At 41.4% G+C, this 13,430-nt stretch overlaps 1 protein-coding gene across 1 annotated transcript; it reads right to left on the bottom strand.

The window, feature by feature from the left end:
* Positions 1-4,169: 4,169 nt before the first annotated feature.
* Positions 4,170-4,658, bottom strand: LOC142620059 (uncharacterized). Its single transcript, XM_075793495.1, has one exon. It carries the CDS (start codon positions 4,656-4,658, stop codon positions 4,170-4,172), a length of 489 nt encoding a protein of 162 aa, XP_075649610.1.
* Between the last annotated feature and the right edge of the window lie 8,772 nt (positions 4,659-13,430).

A 13,430-nucleotide genomic window follows, 5' to 3' on the forward strand; every position in this document is an offset into this window, starting at 1 on the left:
TTTCTTATTAGATGAAAGTGTATTTTTTAATTAAGTAACTGATGAAGCAGTATCTCGTCGGTTTGCTGGGACTCGTCCAGATGGCTCCTGACAGTACTCTGACAACCCTGCGGGAGCAAGAACTTATTCAAGTGGTCACCGGTGTGGTGTCTGTCACAACGCCTCCGATGATAAAGTCAGTATGAAAGAAGATAGTAATCGAAATATCAAGAATAAAATTAGTTCAGGTTGTGATCCTGTCTCTGTACCTTGTTTTGGTGTTATGAGGGCTTTTATATACCCTTGGGGATTATACCCGTTGGGGTATTAATGATTCTTCTGATAACGTCTTTAGGAGAGTAATGGGTGTTAATGCCTTTCCATCGGTTCGTCCAGGTGGTCTTGTAACGGTTGAGACTTTATTGGCAGCATTTAATGACATTAACTCTTCCTCTGATGATGCAGATAACTGGTCAGGTTCGTCCGTAAGACCACCTCGTCTATGTTTAACTTCGTCAGTCCCATCAGATGCCCCTCGGGTTTCACGGTCGTCAGTGACGATCGTGGAAATCGAACAATTTTTTTTTTGTTGGCCCTTGGGATTCCGTGCCGCATTGAATGCGTGGTGGCGGCGTTACGTGGGTTGTGGCCACGTGGCATGATGTGGTTGGCGGAGAATTATGTCCCTTGGGTTTCCCGCCAATTTTCGGTTTCACCTCCATTTGGTTTTTAAACTTCTCCTCCCTTACTTTATCTTACATTTTCTCTCAATTCTCAGTTTGTCCTTCCTAGCTTTTTCTCACCTATTCCTCCATTTCCCTCTGAGCTGGTGCGTGTTGGACTTCTTGTTTCTTCTCTTTGAGGTATGTTTCCTATTCCATTTTTCTTTCTTCCCTCTTTTTTCTTCTTTGCAAACGTTTGATTTCCTTTTCTTTTTGGTTTCTGCTTCTTTGTTTTTTTTTTTTTTTTCCCAGTACTTTCCTATTTACCTGTGCTTTGTCTGGGTGTCCATGGTCGGTAGCTTAGAAGTTAGAGAAACTTTCCCTTCGATTTCCTTTCTTTTTGCTCGTTTAGGAGGGTCCTTAGGTGTTTTTCCCAATTTGGAGGGTTTCGTTTTTGCGGGTAATAGCTTAGGCATTGTTTTGGGCGATTTGTTTCCCCTGCTTCGCCAGTCAGTCGATTGGTTTGAGGGTTTGGTGAGGGGACAACGGCCGATGTCTGAGGTTAGGTCTAGTGATCTAGAGACGGGGTTATCGTCTAGTGGTGATCTTATGGAGGGGGATACTGCCGCGTCGTCCTTTAGAGAAATTAAGGCTTTCCATGCCCTCGTGGAGGGGTGTGGGCTAGATTCCGAGGCCGTGGGTAGGTTTAGGGATAGGTTTCAGTTCCCGGAGCGAGTTCGGGTTCATCGGCCTACTGACGAGGAGAGGGCTTGTCAGTTTTTCCCAGGTGAAGCGTGCTTTTATGAGGCCACTTTTACTTGTGGATTAAGGCTTCCCGTCCACCCGTTTGTAATGGAGCTTTTAGCTTATTTGGGTATCGCTCCTGGGCAGATCATGCCCAATTCGTGGAGGATAGTAGTCAACTGTATGGAGATATGGTTGGCTGCTAATGGGGATATGATCAAGGTAAACGAGCTTGTTTATTTGTACCGTTTGAAAGAGTCGAAGGAGTATGGGTATTATGAGCTAGTACCTTGGGAGAGAAGAACCAGAATCGTCAAAGGCTTACCTTCGTCCTTCAGATACTGGAAGTCCAGATTTGCGTTTGTGTCAGGGGACGACTTTGAGACCCCCTCTAACCAGGATTGGGGAGATATCCCCCGATTGCTTCGTCGGTGGGGAACCCCGACTTTAGGTGCGTCAGTATCCTTTCCTTTCCTTTTCTTGTCGAATCCGATGTTATCATTGCTAATCTCTTCTTTTTTTTTTTGCAGTCGAAAGGAGACCAAAACTAAAAAGCAGGTACAAGGAGCGTGTCGAGGCAGCCATTGTGTATTCTCAGTCTATCGAAAACTGGGACGACTTGGTAGATCCCAGGACGCTCGCTTTTTACAACTTAGGCCCCGATCCATCTCCCTTCGTCCTCTGGAGTCTCGATATTGAAGGGAAGAAGAGTAAGTATTTGGGTTCGTCAAATCCATATTCGTATTTAATCGCTTTGTTCCTTCACAATACTTTCTTCTTTCGCAGAGATGACGACTAAATTCAATAAGGGTATGTACAAGAGGATGCGATCCAAGAAGGACGAACCTCTGTCCAACATTGGGAAGAAAGTGGTTCGGGTGAAAGGGAAAGTTTCCTCCATCACACCGATTACTTCGTCTACCCCCGTGATTTCTGGTGCCGACACTACGAGGACGGCCTCGCTGGCTACTTCGATAGAGGAGATCCCGACCCCTGCTTCGAAGAGGCCTTGTACAGTGGAGAGGGGGAAGGAGGCTACTTCTTCGTCGACCATTTGGGATGACGAGAAGTTGGCAATGGACCGGGCTCGTGGTGTCGTGACCGCAGAGGACCTGAAGGTGTTCTCGGGTATGCCCACAAGTGAGTTGATGAGTCGTCATCTCCAGAGGCTCGTCCAGGTAACCTGATCGTTTTAAGTGACTACATATATGTCTGTTCTTTACGTTGGTGTGTTTTGAGTTAAATGTCGTCGTGTATATACTAACATGCATTTTTTTTTTTTTAGGTGCTGGGGGAGACTGTTCACCTTTCGTCTGAGTATCTTGCTCAGGAGGTTAAGGTTGAGTCTTCGCTTTCCCGGATCAAGGTCTTGGAAATGGAGAATTCAAAGCTGAAGAGGGAGCTAATTGCTTCGATGGAGGACGTTCAACAAGCCAGGGAGGAAGCCAAGAAGCTAAGTGACGAACTAAAGGTAGAGCAGCAGCTTGTGCTTGAAAAAGACGGGGAGCTGGCAGCTGCGAAGGAAAAGATCAAGGTCGTCGCCTCCAGAGCTATCGAAGGTTTCCAGCAGACGAAGGAGTACAACTCGTGCTCTTCGGTGGTACTTCAAAGGGTTCGAGCTTTTAAGGAGTCTTGCCTCGAAGCACCCTTCTGGGATTGACCTGGAGACGTTGGACATGGAGGAAGTAGACAGGGAAATCTCGGCTGACGAAGCTGCTCAAGCCGCGGCTGCTGACGCTCCTGGAGACCTTCCTGCTGTTGATGTTCCAATTGTCGAAGCTCCTGCTCTTGAAGTCCCAGCTGAGGACGATGTCGACCCGGACATTTGAACCTGTTCTTGACCAGCAAAAATTATCTCCTTTTTTTTTTTTTTTGCCTGATATGTTTTAAGGCTTAATTTCCAGAACTTTTTAAAAGTTTCCATGTGTATTTTTAGCCCAGTGTTTATGGGTTTCTTTTTTTTTTTGTACAAACAATGGCCTTTGGTTTTTAGGCTTCTATAATATCGTATCTACTTTCACATGTTCTCCTGTATGTCAAAATTTTTTTTTGTATCCGTCAGTAATGTATGTTCATTTAGTGGGAACATTATTACTTAAGCCTTCTTCTGTACTTAGGCGTCCTTTTTGTTTTATTCTTCGCCAGTAATGTACATCCGTCTATGCGGAATCTTATTACTTAGAAATTTTTTGTTTTTTTTTGTTTTTGCCTTCGTCAGTAACGTACATCCGTCTATGCGGAATCTTATTACTTAGGCAAAAATTTTTTGTTTTTGTCTTCGTCAGTAATGTACATCCGTCTATGCGGAATCTTATTACTTAGACAAAATTTTTTTGTTTTTGCCTTCGTCAGTAACGTACATCCGTCTCTACGGAATCTTATTACTTAGGCAAAAAATTCTTTGTTTTTGTCTTCGTCAATAATGTACATCCGTCTTTCTTTGTTTTTGTCTTCGTCAATAATGTACATCCATCTTTCTTTGTTTTTGTCTTCGTCAATAATGTACATCCGTCTATGCGGAATCTTATTACTTAGACGAAATTTTTTTGTTTTTGCCTTCGTCAGTAACGTACATTCGTCTCTGCGGAATCTTATTACTTAGGCAAAAAAAATTTTGTTTTTGTCTTCGTCAGTAATGTACATCCGTCTATGCAGAATCTTATTACTTAGACGAAATTTTTTTTTTGTAGCGGGTCTCCAGTACTTTCTATTGACGGTACCTGTATGAACACATTATTTGAACCATTATTTCATTTAATTTTGAGGAATCAGTACACTCTTGATTTACATCTGTTGGTGGTACTTCTTCAAGTGTTCTATGTTCCAGGGTCGCGAGAGTTTTTGTCCGTCTAGGGTCTCCAAATGATAGCTACCCTGCCGGGAGTAGTGCACGACCCTATAAGGTCCTTCCCACGTGGGACCGAGCTTCCCGTGGGCGGAGTTTTTAGTTGCAGTAGTCACCTTGCGTAGGACGAGGTCACCAATTCCTAGTCTTCTGAGCTTGACCCTTTTGTTATAGTATTCATTCATCTTCTGTTGGTACTTCTTCGTCACGTCCGAGGCCTTATCCCTTACTTCGTCTAAGCAATCTAGATTGATTCGAAGTTGGTCGTCGTTGTCCTCCTCATGGAACACTTCTCGCCTGATCTTGGCCATACCTACCTCGACGGGAATTACGGCTTCGGTGCCATAAGTGAGCACGAAGGCGTCTCTCCGTTGGGGTTCTTGCGTCGTTACGTAGGCCCACAGACATTGGGCAATTCTTCCGGCCATGCGCCCTTAGCTTCATCTAGCCGGGCTTTGACGATCTGGCGGGGTTCGATTAGTTACTTACGTTTATCCGTTTGTTGCGGGTGTCAGTGACGAGAATTTATTCTTGATGCCTAGCCCGGCAGCGAAGTCCACGAGATCCTGTTGTCGAGCCCATCGGCCATTATCTGAAATAATTGCTCGTGGAATCCCGAACCTGCAAACTATATTTCTCTACACGAAGCTACGGATTCTTGCTTCTGTGATCATTGCCATTGCTTCTGCTTCGACCCATTTAGTGAAGTAATCGATAGTGACGAGCAAGAACCTTACCTGTCCTCTTCCTTAGGGTAATGAGCCGACGATATCAATCCCCCATTCTGCGAACAGCCACGGGGAGGTAATCGTCGTCATCTTTTCTACTGGCAACCTCTGGACATTCCCGAACCTCTGGCACTTGTCGCACCTCTTGATGAGCTCCGTGGCGTCTGCCTGCATGGTTGGCCAGAAATATCCTATGCGAACAACTTTGCTTACCAGGGATCTAGGCCCGGCGTGGTCTTTACAAATCCCTTCATGGATTTCGTGAAGGACATACTTGGCTTCTTCCTCGTCGAGGCACTTCAGATAAGGCAGGGAAAACCCTCTTTTGTATAAGGTATCGTTCAAAATTGTAAACCTAGCCGCTCTTGCTTTAATCTTCCTGGCTTCCGCTGAGTCACGAGAGAGATGCCCGTCTTAGAGATATAAGACGATCGGTTCCATCCAACCACCTATGTTCTGGACGGAGAATACTGGGACTTCCTCGATGCTGGGGTGTTTCTGAATCTCCATTAGAATTTCACTGTTCGTTGGTTCTTCGTCGGACGAGGCCATTTTGGCGACCTCGTCTGCCGCCGCATTCTGGTTTCTCGGGATCCGAACAAAATCCAACTTATTGAACCCACAGGCAAAATATTTAATCAGCTTGAGGTACTTCTGCATCCTCTCTTCTTTCGCCTCATACTCTTCCCGGATCTGCCCTATTGCCAGCTTCGAGTCACTCTGAATAAGCAGGTTCTTAATCCCGAGGGCTTTACCAAGTCTCAGTCCCGTCAGTATGCCTTCGTACTCAGCCTCGTTGTTGGTTGTCGGGAATTTTAATTGGACTCCATATTGGAGTTTTTCTCCATCGGGGGTGTTTATAATGACCCCTACTCCTCCCCTCTTTTGGGTTGACGATCCCTCAGTCTGAATCGTCCACCATTCCACCTCTTTTTTGTCGTCGTCATCTTCTGGAAGGGTGAATTCGGCTATGAAGTCTGCCAGAGCTTGCGCCTTGATTGTCGTTACGGGATGGTATTCGATGTCGAGGCGGTGAGTTCAATTGGTACCCATTGGACCATTCTCCCCATTGCTTCGGGGCTTGTTCATGGATTTTCGGATAGGTTGGTCGTCATTACAAGGATAGGATGTGCTTCGAAGTATGGTCGTAGCTTTCGTGAAGCCACTATTAGAGGCGAAAACGATCTTCTCGATCTGGGATACTGGCCTCTTGCTCCTTGGAAGGCTTAGTGACATAGTAAGCGGGGCTACTTCTTATCTTTCTCTCTAATTAAGGCCGCAACGACGGCCGTGTTGATCTTGCCGGTATAAATAAAGGCTTTCCCCTGCTTTTGAGGGACTCAAGATGGGCGGGCTACCGAGGTAACGCTTGAGCTCTTGAAAGGCTGCCTCACATTCATCGGTCCAGGCGAAAGCTTGCTTCAATGTTTTGAAATATGGGAGACATTTGTCCGTCGCTTTAGAGACGAACCTATTGAGTGCAACTATCCTTCCTGTGAGCTTTTGGACTTCCTTGACGGTCTTGGGTGATGCCATGTTGAGTATTGCTTGCACCTTCTCTGGATTTGCTTCTATCCCTCTTTGGGATACCATAAACCCTAAGAACTTTCCTGAAACTACCCTAAACACACACTTACTAGGATTGAGCTTCATCTGGTATTTTCGGAGGGTGTTGAATGTCTCTCCCAGGTTGTCCAGGTGAGTCAACTCTTCTTTGCTCTTAAGGAGCATATCGTCCACATATACCTCCATATTTCTCCCAATTTGCTTGCTGAACATCTTGTTTACCAGTCTTTGGTACGTTGCTCCTGCGTTCTTCAGTCCGAAGGGCATTACCTTATAGCAGTAGAGTCCTTGGCTTGTGATGAAAGCAGTTTTTTCCTAATCTTCCTTATCCATCTTTATCTAGTTGTAACCTAAAAATGCATCCATGAATGTTAGTAATTTATGTCCAGCCGTAGAGTCTACCAACTGATCTATCCTCGGCAGGGGAAAACTATCTTTCGGGCAGGCCTTGTTCAGGTCTGTGAAGTCCACGCACATTCTCCACTTTCCATTTGCTTTCTTCACTAGCACGATGTTGGCCAGCCATTCGGGATAGTAAACTTCTCGGATGAAGTCTGCTTGCAACAATCTGTTGACTTCTTTCGTGATTGCTTGGTTTCGTTCGGGGGCAAAGACCCGTCGTTTCTGCTGGACGGGTTTTTTCTCGGGATCTGTTTTCAACTCGTGCTGGATTACCTGGCATGGTATACCTGGCATATCTTCGTGACTTCATGCAAATATGTCCAAATTTCCATTAAGGAAACGGACGAGTTCATTCCTCATCTCGGGGCTTATGGTTGTACCTATCCTCATCACTTTTGAGTTTTCCCCCTCGACGAGTTCCACCGTTTCCAGGGCTTCCATGTTGTCTTCTTTTTCTCCCTCGATCGTCCATGTGTGGTTTTCTCCTGCAGCCAACACGGCTTGGTAGCATTCTCTGGCCAAAACTTGGTCTCCTTTTACCTCGTCGATTTCGTCTTCGGTTGGGAATTTTATCTTTAGGCAGTAGGTGGAAGTTACTGCTTTCCACCAGTTGAGCGTGGGTCTCCCAATGATCACATTGTACGAAGAGAGGCAATCTACCACTAAGAAGTCCAGATGACGGGTCTGCTGCTTCGGGTAGGCGCCAATTGTGACTTTTAGTGTCACAATGCCCTTGGGATATACTTTGTCACCGCTAAAGCTGACGAGGGGGGACTCAAACGGACGCAATCTACCAGGACCTAGTTTCAACTGTTGGAAGGCCGATAGGTACATGATGTCTGCAGAGCTACCGTTGTCGACGAGGATCCTCTTAGTGTTGAACCCTTCAATTGTAAGTGCTATCACTAAAGGGTCGTTATGGGGCTGCCTGACTCCCCTTGCGTCCTCTTCGCTGAAGAATATATCCTGGTTCATCCGTCTTTGCTTCAATAGGGGTTCCATATGGACACTGTTTACTTGCCTCTGGCATGCTTTCTTGAGGGACTTGTATGATCCCCCCATGAAAGGTCCTCCTGCTATTGTGCTTATCTCCCCGATCACATCTTGTGGTTGGGATGGACGAATCTCATTCTTGGGCGAGGTTTCGCGTTGGCTCATGTCGCCCTCCCTGAACCTGCTGTAGTCCCCCTTTTTTACGTACTTCTGAAGCTTTCCTTTTCATATCAATTCTTCTATTTGTCCTTTCAGGTCTCGGCAATCCTCCGTGTGATGGCCGTGATCCTTGTGGAATCGGCAGTATTTGCTTTTGTCACGCACGCTTGGTGACGAGTGTAAGGGCCTCGGCCATTTTAGGTGGTGTTGGTCCTGGATCTGTGTCAAAATCTTGTCAACAGGCATAATTAGAGGTGTGAATTTTACCGGTCGTGGAGCTTTCTCATCTTTTCGTCTGTCAATGTCACCTCCTCGGTGGCTTGGGCGCTCCCTCTTTTGTCCCCTGCGTTCGTCTTCCTTCCTTCCATCCTTCTTTGGCTTTTCCTCGTCTACGATGGCCGCCAGTGCGTCCTCAGCATTCATGTACTTTTAAGCTTTCAATAGCATCTCTGCCATTGTCCGGGGCGGATTTTTTGCTAACGAGACGACGAATTCCCTGCACTTAAGCCCTGCTTTAAATGTTGTCAGCTGGACCTTATCGTCCGCGTCGTCCACCTCTAGGGTCTCTCGAGTGAAGCATTTTACGTACGACCGCAAAGTCTCCCTCTCTCCTTGCTTAATAGTGAGTAGGTGATCCGCTGGTCTCTTGGGGCGTTGTCCCTCGACAAAATGGCGTAGGAAAGCATTACTTAACTACTCAAAGTTGTCGATGGACGAAGTGGGCAATCTCGTGAACCACTCTCGTCCAGCTCCCTTCAGCGTAGTGGGGAAAGAACGACACATGATCTCATCAGGGGGCTGTTGAAGGCCTAAGGTTGTCTTGAAGGTGTTAAGGTGATCTTGGGGATCTTTAAGCCCGTCAAAAGGCTCAAGCTGAGGCAGCCGAAATTTCGCTGGTACTGGTCATTCTAGGACTGCCATGGTAAAAGGGGAGTCTGTCGCTTTGACCATTTTATCCAGGCTTCAATCGGTCTTTTCTTTGATGGCGTTTCTTAATTCATCCATCTCTTTCCTCATCTCTTGGAGGATGTCAGAATGCTGCTCCTCTGGAGTTACCGTTCTCCGTCGGTCACTTCTTCCATGGCTATCCCCTTCGTCCTCTTGGACAGCTCTTGACCGGTTCTCTTCTTGCTGTAACCTCTGTCTCATCTCTTGATTCTGTCTGGTAAGTTCTTCGACGGTGGCTGCAAGATTTCGGACTTGCTGTGCCAAGGCCGCTGAGTCCTGGTTGGATTCCATCTGGAGCTGGTAGGAAGCACGTTCTTGTTGTATGAGAAAGTCGTTCCCACAAACGGCGCCAAACTGATGAAGCAGTATCTTGTCGGTTTGCTGGGACTCGTCCAGATGGCTCCTGGCAGTACTCTGACAACCCTACGGGAGCAATAACTTATTCAAGTGGTCACCGGTGTGGTGCCTGCCACAACGCCTCCGATGATAAAGTCAGTATGAAAGAAGATAGTAATTGAAATATCAAGAATAAAATTAGTTCAGGTTGTGATCCTGTCTCTGTACCTTGTTTTGGTGTTGTGAGGGCTTTTATATACCCTTGGGGATTATACCCGTTGGGGTATTAATGATTCTTCTGATAACGTCTTTAGGGGAGTAATGGACGTTAATGCCTTTCCATCGGTTCGTCCAGGTGGTCTTGTAACGGTTGAGGCTTTATTGGCATCATTTAATGATATTAACTCTTCCTCTGATGACGCAGATAACTGGTCAGGTTTGTCCGTAAGACCACCTCGTCTATGTTTAACTTCGTCAGTCCCATCAGTAACCATATAGTTGAATGTTAAGAAGAAAATCTAAGAAACAGTATTTAAGGTATTATACCTAAATTTTGTTATAAAACATTTACTAAGAGAGTCAAATTGGCTAACAGAAAGTAATTCATGCATTACCGTAAAAAATAAATATTAAAAAGAGAAAGAAAAAAACTGGTGTTGAATACGCTAGAAAACTATTTTGCAATAATGAGATATTCACTAACTTTGCCTAACGATTGATGGGCATGAGAGAATTTGATTTGATAGGGGTGAAATCACTAGAGAAAACAGGGGACATTCATGAACACTAGTTCAGTATAAATAAGGGCTTTACCTGTAAGTGTGGTATATGCAATTTCTCGATTGAACTATCTCATAGTTCTCAAGTTATGAGTCCATTTGGTTAGGCGTTTCGAGAGTTTAAAAGAGTGTTTTTAAATGCAACCACAAACTCTAATAACTTTTATTTTTACAAACACTCATTTTAAACTCAGAACACAATTTTCTTATAGCTTATATATACATACCCTTATCTATCTATACGGTGACATTTTAGCATTTAAGCTTTCTTGACTGTCCTGCGAAGAAGGAACCTCATGGGACCACGAAGAGGAACATGATGTTCCTCGTTTGCTCGTGGGACCACTAAGCACTAATGCATCACATTTAAGAGAAATTCCAACTCAACAGCCACATTAGCTAAAAATTCACTCAAATATAATATAATATAATATTCTGAATAAAATTACTCAATCTTTCTTTTCATTAATTTCCCTTCACTTTCTTAGCAACCAAATAGTGAGAAAGAAGTTCAAGATCAAATCATTACACATTCTCACAATAATCATAGCATAGAGTCAAAAATCAGATGCCACAACTCAAAGTTGTCCCACACTCAGAAAACAATGGAAATATAGATTTTCCTATCTTTTTACACCATTTCCCTGCACTTTCCTCGCAACTAGATTAACAATGAGAAATCAATTAAATATCACATCATTTTACACAATCTCATTTTAGCTAAAGTATATAATAAAAAAAAATGGTCTTCAACTCAAATTTTGTCCACACTCAATTGAAAAAATCACAAAACAATGAAAACATGGATTTTAGATAATTATTTGCTCCTATCTTTTTATCCTCTTTGTTAACAGCCAATCAATAAAAAGTAATTCACGATTAGACGAAAATCAAATATTAAAGACCACATTTTTTACTAAAAAAGCCCAAAACTTTCCCAAACCTAATAACCAAAATTTACTTCTTTTTTAATATAAAAATTTCCAATCCAAAGAAACAGGAGTTAAAGAAAAAATCAAAAGATCACTTGACTAGTAGTTGAGTAGTTGCTTTCTTGGTTGCAGATAGGGACAAATTATAAATTGAACACAAGTTGGATTCAAGTTACATAAAGAATAACTTGAATCAAATGTTGGGTAAATTACATTTAATGTAACTTTAAAATTGTTACACCATTTAACAGTTTTTTCTTTATTAGTTGTGAATTTTGACAAATTCCTAATTACATTACATTTTCTTCTTAATTGCTCTATACTTACAAAATTTCAATATGATCAAATATCAATAACTATTTCATTTATAAAATTTTTAATTTTTTTATTTCAAAATTATGTATAAAAGATGTTTATGAATTAATAGTATATAATAGGAGGTGTATATATAAGCAAAGTTTAGAAAAAGTTCAATTAGAATTTGAAATTAGTATATAATTTTATGTCATGTGTATAAATTTATGTGGAGATCACATCATACTTATCCACTTAAGTTTATGTCATGTGTCGACTTAATTTTTTTTAATCTTTATGTCAAGTGAGTTAATGAAAACAAAATACTAAGAATCTAATATTAATGAACTATAATTTTAAAAAAAAAACTAATCATATATTCTCTATAAAAATCACCACATAACAAAGATGACCACACATTCTATCTTATTAAAAATTAGAAGAAAAAAAATAATCATAATTACTATTAAATTTGGGTAAGAATTTTAATATGTAACTAATTGTGTTTACTTTTTTTTAAAATAATTTGACTAATTGTTTATACTTTTATGATAAAAATTGTATTTAATTTTACATGTATCTATGCATGTGTTACATGCTTTTTCTTTTTTAAATAATTTGAGTCATTTGACTAATCATTTCTATTTTTATAATAAAAATTGTGTTTAATTTTAAATGCATCAATGTGTTTACATGAGTTACATGCTAGTATGTATATAAAAGATGGGCTCAATAATGGTGTTTTTTTTTTTAGGATTAAAAGTATGGATTTAAGTTATGTATAGTGCAATTTTACAAGAATTACACAATTTTTTTTTAATTATTGATTTTTGCTCAAATCTAATGGTAGAAAACACTTAGGGATCATGTCATCAATATGATTAATTAATTATTTTAAAAGAGCATTAACAATTTAACACTCAAGAAATACCCTTGAATTCTATTTCATGCGTTCGCACACATGAATTAATGTTAATAGAATTAGGTATTACTTGGACGGCACACGAATTAATGTTAATAGAATTAAGTATTACTTGGACGGCAGCATCCTAGCTAGTATTTAATAAGATTTTATGGAGTCTACAGCTTCCGAGCCCAGTGCCCAGTGGACACTGGAAATTGATCCAGCGCAGTACTTCATGGCTACCAAACATCTTTCTGTCATTTACGAACCTAATCTATAATTAAATCGTACACTAACGTTACTTAAAGAAAAGATTATGGTCAGAACATTGTTTATATATTTATTAAAATGATATGAATTGAGTCTTAATTAGTTAAGTGTACCTACTAACCTAATTCAAAAATAAACATATGTCATGATCGTAGCGGGTTCAGTGCAATGAAGGCACTAGACAGAAGCTGCGCCCTTCAAAACAAGATTGAAAGCATTAATTATAAACTAGGACAATACCATTGAAATAACTTATGACCTATTTGGATGGAGGGGGGAAGGAGGGGAGTAAAGGGGAGTAGAGTAGAATTGACTAAAAATAAGCTAATTTTGTGTTAAATCTACTCTACTCTACTCCCCCTCCCTCTTCCTCAATCCAAACGGACCATTAAAGAAAATACATTGATCTTGGACTCCTAACCTCGTTTATTTAATGCTCTATTTTTTAGGGCAATTCTGAGGTTGTCATTAATGTTCGATTTGGTGATATGTCTCACCCTTCTCCTGGCTACCTCTATCAAAGACACTCTGTTTTTAATCAAGGGGAACGCTAACAAATACTCTTAGAGTAATAGTTAATAATTTATTTAAATAAAATTTTTATGGAAAAAGAAAAAAAAATAATTAATATTTTGACAGCTTTTTTCATTTCTTATAAAAGTAGTGTCAAAATTTTTATAAAATAGATTATTAACCATTAGCATAACCCTTTAATCAATTCTCCTCATAATTTTTCTCTCTCATATTTACGTATGAGATAATGTAGTTATATATGCTTTAGTTAAGAGAGTAAGATTTTTTTCTTGTTATTAGTATGGATGGAGTCTATTCCGCCAAACATTCATAAACTTTTTGTATTTGATTCTATGCGAGTTAAATAATAGACTTA

The sequence above is a fragment of the Castanea sativa genome, chromosome 12 (genome assembly GCF_040712315.1).
Source record: "Castanea sativa cultivar Marrone di Chiusa Pesio chromosome 12, ASM4071231v1".
Taxonomy (NCBI): Eukaryota; Viridiplantae; Streptophyta; class Magnoliopsida; order Fagales; family Fagaceae; genus Castanea; species Castanea sativa.

Excerpts from the sequence above, each read along its gene's own strand:
- LOC142620059 (XM_075793495.1), bottom strand. The coding sequence starts at position 4,658 with ATGGCCGGAAGAATTGCCCAATGTCTGTGGGCCTACGTAACGACGCAA.